General features: G+C 27.7%; 4 protein-coding genes across 5 annotated transcripts; 2 read left to right on the top strand and 2 right to left on the bottom strand.

Moving 5' to 3' along the window:
• Positions 1-31: 31 nt before the first annotated feature.
• Positions 32-1,238, bottom strand: LOC100746937 (probable prefoldin subunit 2). The gene is made up of 3 exons (XM_003490735.4): positions 864-1,238; positions 509-632; positions 32-403 (listed from the first exon to the last, which is right to left on the bottom strand). The coding sequence occupies exons 1-3, from the start codon at positions 1,007-1,009 to the stop codon at positions 209-211; spliced, it is 465 nt and encodes a 154-aa protein (XP_003490783.1). The 5' UTR covers positions 1,010-1,238; the 3' UTR covers positions 32-208.
• Positions 1,239-2,803: 1,565 nt separating this feature from the next.
• Positions 2,804-6,354, bottom strand: LOC100746503 (vang-like protein 2). The gene is made up of 4 exons (XM_033321596.1): positions 5,807-6,354; positions 5,130-5,721; positions 4,904-5,062; positions 2,804-4,821 (listed from the first exon to the last, which is right to left on the bottom strand). Exons 1-4 carry the CDS (start codon positions 5,935-5,937, stop codon positions 3,985-3,987), a joined length of 1,719 nt encoding a protein of 572 aa, XP_033177487.1. The 5' UTR covers positions 5,938-6,354; the 3' UTR covers positions 2,804-3,984.
• Positions 6,355-6,494: 140 nt separating this feature from the next.
• On the top strand, positions 6,495-9,110 carry LOC100746619 (SWI/SNF-related matrix-associated actin-dependent regulator of chromatin subfamily B member 1). 2 transcript variants are annotated; one of them, XM_012387439.3, is made up of 6 exons: positions 6,495-6,612; positions 7,093-7,556; positions 7,719-7,846; positions 7,921-8,233; positions 8,593-8,769; positions 8,858-9,110. In XM_012387439.3, the coding sequence occupies exons 2-6, from the start codon at positions 7,105-7,107 to the stop codon at positions 8,895-8,897; spliced, it is 1,110 nt and encodes a 369-aa protein (XP_012242862.1). In that variant the 5' UTR covers positions 6,495-6,612; positions 7,093-7,104; the 3' UTR covers positions 8,898-9,110. The 2 variants fall into 2 exon arrangements, with proteins under 2 accessions (XP_012242862.1, XP_003490780.1); XM_003490732.4 differs by having other exon boundaries at positions 6,543-6,788.
• Positions 9,111-9,741: 631 nt separating this feature from the next.
• Positions 9,742-12,857, top strand: LOC100746739 (putative tricarboxylate transport protein, mitochondrial). The gene is made up of 4 exons (XM_003490734.4): positions 9,742-10,116; positions 10,508-10,942; positions 11,352-11,572; positions 11,692-12,857. Exons 1-4 carry the CDS (start codon positions 9,966-9,968, stop codon positions 11,872-11,874), a joined length of 990 nt encoding a protein of 329 aa, XP_003490782.1. The 5' UTR covers positions 9,742-9,965; the 3' UTR covers positions 11,875-12,857.
• Positions 12,858-12,995: the final 138 nt, after the last annotated feature.

The following is a 12,995-nucleotide window of genomic DNA, read 5'->3' as shown; positions in this document are numbered from 1 at the left end:
AATAACTGATGGCTATAGAAGACCAAAGCAATTATTTGAAGTTATATACTTTTTATCGATAAAGAAAAATCAAAAAATACATAATCATTAGAAAATTGAATATTTATATACTTCAAATACAATATTATCTTTGAAGATGTAATAAATAAGTGCCAAAATGTGATTTATATGTAAGCAGGAAATGTATTGTAAATAGAAAATTTTGATTTTATGAATAATTGCTTAATAGTGAATTAACAACTACAGCACTTCTTTTTGCTTCTTTGGAATCTTTGTCTTCACCTTGTCGTTGTTGCATATCCTGTTGTCCTCTAATTCTAATGTTGTGCTTCTCTTTGAATTCATTTATTTCGAGTCCTTTTTTTGTTAACTGATCATTTAGGGCATCTATGACTTTAATTAACTACAAATTTTCAATGTTGTATTGTATTTTTAATTGTATAAAAATAAAAAATTATACATGCAAATTATTTTAACTAACAATGAAAAAAAATAGGACAACTCTAACCTGTTCTTTATTTGTTACCAATGCAGGCATTACATCCTCTACAGTACGTTCACATAAAACTCCTCCAGTCATTCGATAACATTTTCTTTTCGGGTCTATATTTTTCAATGTATCAATTACGATCCTAAAAAATATCATTTAAGCAATAAAATTTAAGCAATAAAATGATAATGTATGCTATCTGAAAGAAGATACATTATAAATAAATTTATAACATTGTTTCATTATAGAACTTTCATTAAAATTTCGTGGCATGAAAGTTTATGTCAAGTTATTTTTGCTACCTGTTCAAAATATTTAAAATATATTTATAGTAAGCAATAAAAATAAAGAATATAGGTTAGGAAACACATACTTGTGTTCATTTAGTTCCATCTCCATTTCTGATAATTTATTGGCCATTGCCCTTTGTTCATTGCGAAGCATTTGAAATTCAGATAATATTTCTGTGGTAGACTTCGTACCTTTTGAAGACTTTCCTGATTTTTTATCGCTAGCCATATTAGGAGCTCTATATTACTTCTTCATCCGTGAGATTCAGCACTTCAGCATGGATTCAGCGATGCTTTTGGCGCGTGACGTTTCTTAGTTAAGATCGATTTATACATAAATATATCGATTAAATTTTTAAATTCGATACATTTGTAACAAAGTAATGTCAGAGGAAATGTTTATTACATTACTTTAAGTATATTCAAATTTTATATTGTACAAAAATAAATAAGTAATTAAAAATTCAATCTTGCTATAATAAAGAAAATTGGGTTTTAATAAAAATGTTAACTTTTATCATATACATTATTTTATTCGAAACTATAAGAAATATTATACATAAAGTATAGGAAATGAAGATTTTATTTATATTACGTATATATTTCATGTATTAGTTTAAACATATATTTTACACATGAATTTTTTTGGATTAAATAGTTTAAAATTTATAAACAAAAATTAAAGTAATAATCAAATCTCTTTATTATCTTTTTTTACATTCTATGAGATGAAATTTCATTTTGTGCGTTGTTTTTTTGCTACAAAATATAGCAAAACTCTATAAAAGTAAATTATCCACATATTGCATTCTATGCAGAAAGAGAGAAGAGCAATATATCATATCTAAAATGAATAATATTTATACATAGAAAGTATATTTTGCTCACCAATTAATACATTCAAGCTCACAACATAAATAAAAAATCTCAGATAAAGCTACTCACATCATCATATATTTGTCAAAATGTTGCATTAGAAGAATTGTTATGTCTCTAGACATAAATATCCTTAACTTACTTAAATAATACGATTAATCTTAAATAATACAATTTATGAGCAGTGGCAAGTGACATACATTTCTTTTTGTTATTAAATGATATGTTATAAATAATTTTTTAAGCATATATAAATTTACTCATCATATCCCATACATTCATCATATCAAATAATTTTATTCTTTACTACCTAATTTAGATATTAAACAGGAATGCAAAGAAAATGAGTATTATAACATTAAACCTTCTTTTGTATAACAAGTTTCATTATTATATTAATCACTTCATTATACATTCATGAGATGTATATACTTTATATACATATGTTAACGTGAATGTAAAGTATTACACATATTATTTACTGTACATGTATTCTAATAGCAAGCATAGTCTCAAACAAAATATAATATTATCAGCCTTCCAAAATGAAATATAGAATAATAACAGTTTAATGTAGAAGTTATGTAAAAGATATACAAAAAATGTTGAAATTAATACATTCAATATTATTATATATAAACGATGTAAATAATGTAGGAATATAGTATTCAACAACAGTTATATGAGGAAGTTAATATTTGATCATAGCAATGAAATAGTAAAGTTATGTATTAAAATAATGAAATAAGTTTAAGCAGACATTTTGCAACATATCTTCAGTATTTAATGAAAAATTATACGATATTTAAATTATATAAATATCTTATAATTCATAATAGTCTCATTTGATTGCATGTCTTTCACAAAATATAAAATTATAAATTTCTAAAAATGTTTTGTTCTGAAGTCTTATTTGATTATCACAACTGCAATCTTTTTTATATTTGAGAATTTAAAATAACATTCTTTAAATTGATAATAATAAATTCAAATAAACTAAAAATGACCACATTCTTAAATTTATAAAATTTTACTGTAATATATTCTATATTGTAAATTTATATATATAGAACATATCATAAGAAAAACTTAATTTACTTTAAGTCATGGAAGATATTATACCTTTGAAGTAATAGATACATATGTCACCTTACATATTATAAATGTATTTGTATGAACTGAACAGCACATTATACAAATATATTGCGTGCAGGAATGTATTTCTTTTTCCCCAGAGTGTCTCATTTTAAACACTTCTCTTATCTATTGCAAAAGTTGTTGTAATAAATTTCAATAAATAAAAATTTTCATATAACGAAAATTTATGAATGTTAAATATGCAATAAATAATGTATTAATTATAATACATTTTATAATACTTTTACATTAAAGTAATTCTGTAAAGTTCCTTAAGAAAGAAAATTTACTCAGGGGGATATATATTCAAGATTTAGTTTTCCAATTACATATATACTTACTGAAAAATAATTAAGAGGTTTTAATTACTGATATAAAACTACCCAAAAATATAGTAAGTTTATTTTACTAATATATAAGTAATAATATGTAAAATAATGAAATAAATAAATATAGATGTGTTCACATCATAAAAATATGAATTTCTCTTATCTACAATTATAAATGGAAAAGTTATATTGTCCTTTTATTTTGCTATTATCTGCACTAAAGAAGATATGTAAACGTTATTGAGATGAACACTTTCTGTGATTCTGCATAAAAAACTATTTTATCATTTCCAAAACTTCATTCCCTTAAAAAAGCTATCTTTAAGTGTACTATCTTCTTGCATGATTCAATATCAATTTTTTTCTATAATTGTATTTAATTTCCAGTACTTAAATATGTATTATTGTAATTTTCTTCACTTATATACAGTAAAAAATTTCGCAATTTTATCTGTTTGAGTCCCAGAGGTCTCTGAAAAAACAGGATCGAAAAATCCCGAACAGTGTGATAGCGCCTGTCTTAATCGATTACGAAGAGAAACAAGCGGCGCATTAGTGCCCGTTATGTTTCGCCCGTTATGTTTCTTATTTTTATGAAATACATTTATATTATATATGCGTATTATTAGTTTATAAATATTTCAAGTTTTGTTCAATAAAAATTACTGAGAAGATAACAATGAAATACAAAATACCGTCAGTCGTCTGTAGCATTCAAATGTACTGGGACTTTTCAACACAAAATCTAAATATCGCGCTGCTTGGGACTCAAACGGTTAATAAGTTTTGTTTCCATTACAAATATCAGCATTTCAATGTAAATTATCTTAAAACGAAAAAAGCTATTGGTTTTATAATGTTACTAAACCGACGTTTCGGAATTTAATCTTAGTAAGAATTTATTAGATTTAGGATGTGCGAGCTGTTCTGTAAGATGAAAATGAGGTAAATGATATACTGTACATAACAGAGCTACTTCACCTTGTCGTAACTGAAACTCGCAACCATTTGCGAGAGGTCGTGAAGGTAATTCTCCTTCACAGACTAAAGCCCAATGATGCGATCTTTTCTGTCGTTCTTTTTCGTTTGAAAGAACAGGGCTGGTTACGAAAAAGGGTTCTAGAAATGCGCGCGGTGCTGCATCTTGAGCCAAACATCGTGCAAGTCGATTTAAAATAGACTCAACAGAATGACGCGGTTGTTGCCGCGTAACTCTTAAATATTTCTGCAAAGCTCTTGCCATAGATGGAAATACTGCTTGTGCAGCTTCCATGGGATCCATAGGACCAGGATTTGGAGTAGACTCAACTTCTGAATGCAAACGTTTTATATGTGCAAATGCTTCTTCAGCGGCAGTGATTAATCTTGCTCTACGTTTTCGTACTCTACGTTCATAATCATGTTCCTCATAAAAACGTTCATTGTGACTGGAATCTCTACGACGAGTTTGAGTTGTTATGACTGCTCTATCACCACTACCTCCTCGTGACTGAACACTGCCAGTTACTCCACCATCAACCTCATAAAACTTGAAGCTTGACTGTTTTCTACCAGATTTTGATACTGGGAGTCTTTCTAGATATGGATTATAAATAGGAAATTCTGTATAATATCTTTCTAATACCCATACTGCTGCTCGCTGTATTGACAATTGTCCTATTGCATAAGATCGGGATTCACCATCTGGTGATCTTACAATCTTAAATATCAACATTATTATAAATACAATGTACTAAGAATAAATATAAAGAAGTAATTACACAAGAATGAAGTGCACTTACTTTAAGATAAAAGATAGGCTGTTGATGGCGAATTTCAATTAGCAATATAGCAATATAATGTATGAATAGTAGAGTATCTGCAAGAGTACCTGCATAATTTACTAAATTTTTATATTCTGTTATTTCACCATTAGCAGCAGTCTTAGCACTCTCAGTAACCTATAATTTATAATGATATAAAAATACTGTAGTTGAGAAGATCTTGAAAGTTAATAAAATTATGTACCTGAACAACATAAAATAACCAGTAAGTACAAATGCATAATGTAGTAAGAAGCAACACTCCCGCTCGGAATAAGAATATGCGTGGCATAGTAGCATTTTTTGAGCGTAAAAACACAGCCCAACTCCCAATACCTAATAGCACCAATTTAAAGGCTAAACCTAGTAATTGGCCTTTACATTCAGCATTACAAGATAATAATTGAAGCTTTTGTTGCATAGTTAAAACAGTTGTAGAATCAGGAAAAAATCCTAACTTAGGCAATATAACCATTGTTATAGGACTAAGAAAAGCACTTAATCCAAGCATCATTGCTATAACCGGCCCCATAAATCGATTACAGGAACTAAATGATCCATCATTCTCATTTGGCCAATGGCTCACATCTTCAGTTGATTCTGATCTATCAGAAGTATTTCCAGTGACAGCTGTAGTATTTTCACCCCAGTTTTCATCTTGAGGTAAAATTTGTACTTCTATAACTTCTTGACCCAAATTATCAACACTATCTCCTCTTACATTAACAGTTGTTTGAAAAGGTGCCATTTCTGTGGAATCTAAATTGTGTCTTTCTTTCTTTTGACTACGACTTGTCCTTCAAAAAAATGTTTATGTTAACAAAAAGGTCATAAAAAGAAGCCTTCAGCTAAGTTATATTTTCTTTTGATTAACTAAAGTACCTGGTACTTCTATGTGAATGTTGCCTGTGATGAGATTTAGAACTATGAGTACGATGATGTTTTTGAGAAGTTCTGCTATGATGGCTATGGCTATGCTCGCTAGCCCCCGATTTTACGCTCTCCGTCTCCATTCCCCGGCAAAGGCTACCGCCCTGCTGTTACCCCATAAGAGCATACCCTCTTCCACTCGTGACCGAACACCAAGCACATGTACTTACGTAAATGTATCAAACGTAAAATTGAAATTTTATCGAATTATAAAATGGTATGATATGAACAACGAAGCATTTTTCAAGCTTGAAATTTTTTGCTGCTTTGACATTTTAAAACAAAGAATACATTTCTTTTACATATGATATTAGTTCCATTAAAAATTATTATAATAAAGCTACTTATTTAGTACAGGATTCTGTTAAAGTACTAAAAACAGACGCCGACACGCCTAACGTTTATTATTCTGACCCCCTCTAACTTGTCTTGTTACCACATTCCGGAATAATTGTTAGGGAAAAAACAGCATGAGTTCCTAGGGATGTTATATAAAGAAATAAACAGTATTAAATTTTTATGAAAGTAATATATATAATGTAAAAATTTTAAATTTAGTCGCTTTTTCATTAATTATAAGTTGCTTTGTAATCATATTGATAATATTGATATACCATTGAGAACAGGTCAAAAATATTGGTGCCAATGCTGCTTCAATAAAACGTAGCTTTAGGCTTCTGATCTTATTATCATACCTAATGAACACAAAATACGTAACAATTGACGAAATTATTTGAACGGTTGATTCTTTTTTCAAGGTAGGCTTTTTTGTACATATGATCTTACATATATTAGTTTTAGTAAAATACTGTTCACTGAAAAAAAACTAGTATATTATGGATCACCAATCATAAAGAAAACTTTTTATACTAAATTTGCGATAATGCTAACAAAACCGTGACAGATGAAAAGTGTTAAATAACCAGCTAAACAGGTAGGTACACGAAATAAACAATAATATAAAACAATATTATTTTATATATTGTTGAAACTATTCTATTATGAATTATACTTATGCATTAATAGCTTTAAAAAATCTTGAAGAATATTGGTATTTTATGTAAATATTTGATTAACTTTTTTTTTAATTACTGGTATATTTTACATTATAAAAATAATTGCATGCAATTAATTGAAATGATTAAGGATAATTATTACATTACATTTATATAACTAGTTGTTGATTTTTGGTTTTTTTATATATATATATATATATATATATATATGTATGATTATAGAAAAGTATAAACATGGCATTACGTACATATGGTGATAAACCAATAAGTTTCCAAGTAGAGGAAAATGGAGAATATTATTGTATTGGTTCAGAAGTGGGCAATTATCTGCGCCTATTTCGAGGATCATTATACAAACGTTACCCTGGAATGTTCAGGAGATCCATTACAAATGATGAACGTAAAAAATTAGTAGAGCTTGGCTTAAGTCAACATGTACTTGCATCTAGTGTATCTCTCTTAAGAGCTAGTGAAGTAGAAGATATTATCGAGGGTAATGATGATAAGTATAAAGCTGTATCAGTACATTCAACAGAACCTCCAGCTCCTAGGGAAGGAAAATCAAAAAAATCGATGCCTTGGGTGCCTAGTTTACCAAATAGTTCACACTTGGATGCTGTACCTCAAGCTACACCAATTAATCGTAACAGAGTACATAATAAAAAAGTCAGAACATTTCCTTTATGGTAAATACTTAATCTCTTCCATATTTATATGAAAACAGATACTTAACAGATGATTTTTATTCTTTAAAAGGTGATTTATACATGGTATTATTCAACATAGAACATTGTTAATACTATAATAAATTTTGAATAACATTTATTATGTTTGTTGTATTTTTCTAGTTTTGATGACACAGATCCATCAGCAAACTTAGAAAATGCAGCACAGCAAGAAATGTTAGTTCCAATTCGATTAGATATGGAAATTGAAGGACAAAAATTGAGAGATACTTTCACGTGGAATAAAAATGGTATGGTTTTCTGTGTACCAATTATATATTATACAATCATATGTTATCACAATAAAATACTAATTTTTTTTTAGAAAGTCTCATAACTCCTGAACAATTTGCTGAAGTATTATGTGATGATTTAGATTTAAATCCACTAACCTTTGTACCAGCCATTGCACAAGCTATAAGACAACAAATAGAGGCTTTTCCACAAGAAACAATTTTAGAAGATCAGTGTGATCAACGAGTTATAATTAAGTTAAACATACATGTAGGAAATACATCTTTAGTAGATCAAGTAGAATGGGATATGTCTGAAAAAGAAAATAATCCTGAGAAGTTTGCAATGAAACTGTGTGCTGAATTAGGACTTGGTGGAGAATTTGTTACTGCTATTGCTTACAGGTAAGTACAGTTTTGCTTTAAAATGAACAACTCGTTATTCCTTCTTCTTTATTTGAACTCACCAGGATGAGAATATGCACAATGCTTTCTCACTCTGGTATTAGTGATTTTGGCGTATTATATCCTACTTGGTCAATCACTTTTTAATTTGTCGCAATTTTGAGCTTTCCGCTCGTTCTATGTCTTTTTTGTTCCATTGGAAAACAAAGTCAAACTGAATAGTATACCCGACTCGTAATAAGCATCTGACTGGCCTCAAGCACTTTGCTTATTTCTAGGAAAGCTATATGAGTAATCTGAATATTTTATAAAATATTTTAATAAAATTTATTAGTATATCTTAATCAAATTTACTTTAGTGTACGAGGACAATTATCATGGCACCAAAGGACCTATGCATTTTCTGAAGCACCTCTACCTACTGTGGAAGTACCTTTTAGACCACCTTCAGAAGCTGATCAATGGGCTCCATTTTTGGAAACATTAACAGATGCAGAAATGGAAAAGAAAATACGCGATCAAGATAGAAATACGCGGTAAAAACTATTACGTTATATAATTCAACAACTATAATATGCATAAAATAAATATGTAATTACACTATTTTTATACTTTTTGTTCCAGGCGTATGAGACGTTTAGCAAACACTACACCTGGATGGTAATGCATGTAAATTATAACGATAAAAAATTACGGTGTTATACTTGTAGATTTATTCTGAAAATATCCTTTTTAGAGATTTTTAAACTTTAAATATAATAAATAAACCCTTATATCAAAATTTAAATAGAGAATAAAATACATTTTAATAAAAATTTACACATTTACCAATATCACAATATAGCTAATTAATATAAAACTTTATTATCAAAAAGTATTTCTATCTTCTTATAATCACTCCCTCTTTGCATGTTCTTACTTACATGTCGTGATTGATGTTACATAACCAAAGAAATAGAAAAAAGGTCTTGATAATCAACTTAATTTTAACTATTTATGAAATATATGTCATGTGATCATGTAATGAAACACTCATAATATTGATAAGTAATTTTTAATCTCTTCTATTTACTATAATCCAGACTTTCATGTTTTAAAAATGTTTTACAGTAATGAAACAATCAAAAGTATATGGCTAAATAACATTCGTCTTATCTACTTAATTAGTCATTCGTTTTATTCTGAATTTTGAATACTCAATTTTGGTTATCTTCATAATTATTTATTTTAATATCAACATGATAGATAGAAGAATATTAAGTAAAATTTCTAACTTATTGAAAAAATATGCTATTTAAATCATACAGTTTTACTTATAATTTTGTTATACTTATAAATTACGTACAATTAGCAATATAAATAAAAATATAATATTTATAGATAAAAATTAATGCAATAGAATTTGGATTAAAGTAGCTTATAATCTTTTATAAATTTGAATTGTAGTTTATAAAAAAAGCTAAACTTGACTGATTAATAGACAGACATGTATTGGAAAAATGTATTACTGATATAAAAAATTTCGGTCACTCCACCCATAATCGCCTGTTCAATTATCATTACGTATCCAGATCCAGTATCGAATATAGGACTGTCAATCTATAAAGTGTGAGTAAGAGAAGTTGATTGAGGAAGGGGAATACGCACTGAAATGTACGGATATTAATCGACTCAGTTCACATTTGATGCTTAACGGGGCAAGAGTATTGGCAGGCGAAAACAAATTTCAAACATGGATATCAGTTCATTGATATACAAATCATCGCAACAAACAAGTACAATTTCAACATTCCATAATAATCCTTTTCCTCGTAGACCTTGGATTACTGATACTGGAGCTGCAGCGGCTGTCAGTCATAGCGGTATTAAAGGAATTGTGGCTGGTAAAATACATTTTTTTTTATTATATCATTTCTTGTATTAATGATTTCATTTTTAATATGTGTTCAGTGCTTTTTATTATTTATCGGAATAGTCCTATAGAAAATAAACACATTAGTTGAAAGTGAGAGAGAAGTGTAAGTAACTAGAAGAGCGACAAAGATAGATAAACTGAGTCAGCGCATTCGACACATGATAGATTCAAAGATCGAGAAATATTTAACCTTCGAAATATGCGCTAGTACAAAAATTTTTGTTTTAAAGATTATAAATGAAATTGTTTATATATTTTTCTTTTAAATATATATAAATGGATTCATTGAGTACTTCTTTACCAATTTTTATCAATCTTTTAAATAATAAAATATTAATGAAATTATGGATATATTTTAGGAGGTATTACCGGCGGTATAGAAATATGTATCACTTATCCAACTGAATATGTAAAAACACAGCTACAACTTGATGGGAAAGCTGGATCTGGTAAACAATATTCAGGAATATTGGATTGTGTGAAAAAAACCATAAAAAATCGTGGATTCTTTGGTCTATACAGGGGTCTTTCAGTATTACTTTATGGTTCAATACCAAAGTCAGCTGTACGCTTTGGTTCCTTTGAAAAAATGAAAGAATTGTTAGCAGATTCAAATGGAAAACTTACTGCACAGAATAGTCTTATAGCAGGACTATGTGCAGGTGCATCTGAAGCTATTTTTGCAGTTACTCCTATGGAGACAATTAAAGTAAAATTCATAAATGATCAAAGATCTGCTAATCCAAAATACAAAGGATTCTTTCATGGAGTAAGGATGATTATTAAGGAATATGGTAAATAGAATATTAATATATATTATTTTATAGAGTTCAAGTCAATAAATATAATTTTTTGATCCATACATTTACAATCTAATTTAAGTATGATTTTAAAAAGAACTAAAAGCTTAGTTATCGCTTAATTAAATGCTTAGTAATGCTCTGAAAACAAGTAAATTCCCCTTGAACCATATGTGCAACAAGTCCAATCAAGAGCTATGTAAAGAGGTCAAGTTATATTAGTTATGTGCTTCTCAATTTGCATATATGATAGTAAAGTAATGTCATATATGTCACAATAAGTTTATTGTGACATTCAATCATATACTACTAAACATTTGTTATTACATTATACAGTCTGTATAAGTTATAAGTGTCATATTAATATTAGTACAAATAAAAAATATAACTTTTTACTTGCTAGGATTCAGAGGCATATATCAAGGACTAACACCTACAATTTTAAAGCAAGGATCAAACCAAGCAATTAGATTTTGTACCATGGAAACATTAAAAGATTGGTATAAAGGTGGAAATAAAGATGTAGTTATACCAAAAGTAGTTATTGGATTTTTTGGTGCATGTGCTGGGGCATTATCTGTTTTTGGAAATACTCCAATTGATGTTGTAAAAACTAGAATGCAGGTAAATATGTTTTTCTTTTATAATCATTAAGTTATATATATTATATATTATTTATATATAATTATATATATATATATATATTTTTAATATACTTCACTAAATGTGTATCATACTTTCAGGGTCTAGAAGCTTCAAAATATAAGAATAGTATAGATTGTGTGAAACAAATATGGATCAATGAAGGTCCAATGGCATTTTATAAAGGAACTATCCCAAGATTAAGTAGAGTATGTTTAGATGTTGGCATAACATTTATGATTTATGATTCCTTCAAAGAATTTTTTGATCGGCTTTGGCCTTGAAAGTTATTAATTTTGCAACTGTATATTCTAAAATGTCAGTGCAAATGTAGCTTTCATAATTTCATCATTATTTATGTAATATATCTATAATCGTACATGTTAAAAAATGCCTTTATTTCAAATATGATACATACCAAAGTATTCTGTTATAATGGGCATTTTAATGAATGAAAATGAAAGGAAACAAAGTCATATCAAAAAGTTTCAATTTTTCAAAGTGTCGGTATTGAAAGCTGCAGTTGTATAGAGCACAAATTCCACTATATATATTTTTTTACATAAATTTTTATTTAACATGAAATTATATGTATGGAAAGCAAATGGTAATGTAAATTTATTCATATAATTATTTCAATTTTGTTTATCAGTTTATAAATTTTATTTAAAATATTGTTAAATATTTAACATTCCTATAGATTTGAGTCATCGAATGAATGTTTATATTGTGAAAGTGATTTGTACATGGTATGCATAAGTTATGTAGACATATATATATATATACACACATATATACATATATATTTCTAGGGAATATTGTACAGTTTCAGTACAAAAATATACAGAATGTTAATTAAAATAATGAGAATAATAAAAAATGTTTATTACTTGAGCGAAGGGAAATAGATTGACTTTTTAATTAAGTTTTTTTAGTAACATTCAAATAAGATTAGAGTAGGTAGGAGGTATAAAAAGGTATTAATCAGAAATATTTTTATTTATGTGCACATTACATTCCATTAAATATAATTATCTTCGCTCAGATATTGTAATATATTTTAACATTAATTAAACAAAATTTAACTATAATGGCTGTGACATTCAAATGGAGATAAACATGTAGAAGTTCCTTCAAAATAGAGACCTTGTAATCTCATAACAACTGCAAACTATCTATTTTATTACTTTAACAATAAGACATGATGGTTCATAATGTTTTGTATTTATATTTGTACTTGTACATTGAAATATATATCTTTGCAGTACTATTTATAAATGTTTTATAAAAAAAACCTGTTAATATCTTTAAAACATAGAAAACCTTTATTATTAAAATTATAAGATATTTTTGTATCTAAAAACCTTTTTCATATATATGCTTATAAATGATTATTGTCTTACAA

This window comes from Bombus impatiens, unplaced genomic scaffold (assembly GCF_000188095.3).
Source record: "Bombus impatiens unplaced genomic scaffold, BIMP_2.2 scf_0474, whole genome shotgun sequence".
NCBI lineage: Eukaryota > Metazoa > Arthropoda > Insecta > Hymenoptera > Apidae > Bombus > Bombus impatiens.
Note: the sequence above shows the minus strand (reverse complement) of the source record. Positions and strands in the feature narration are given on the sequence as shown.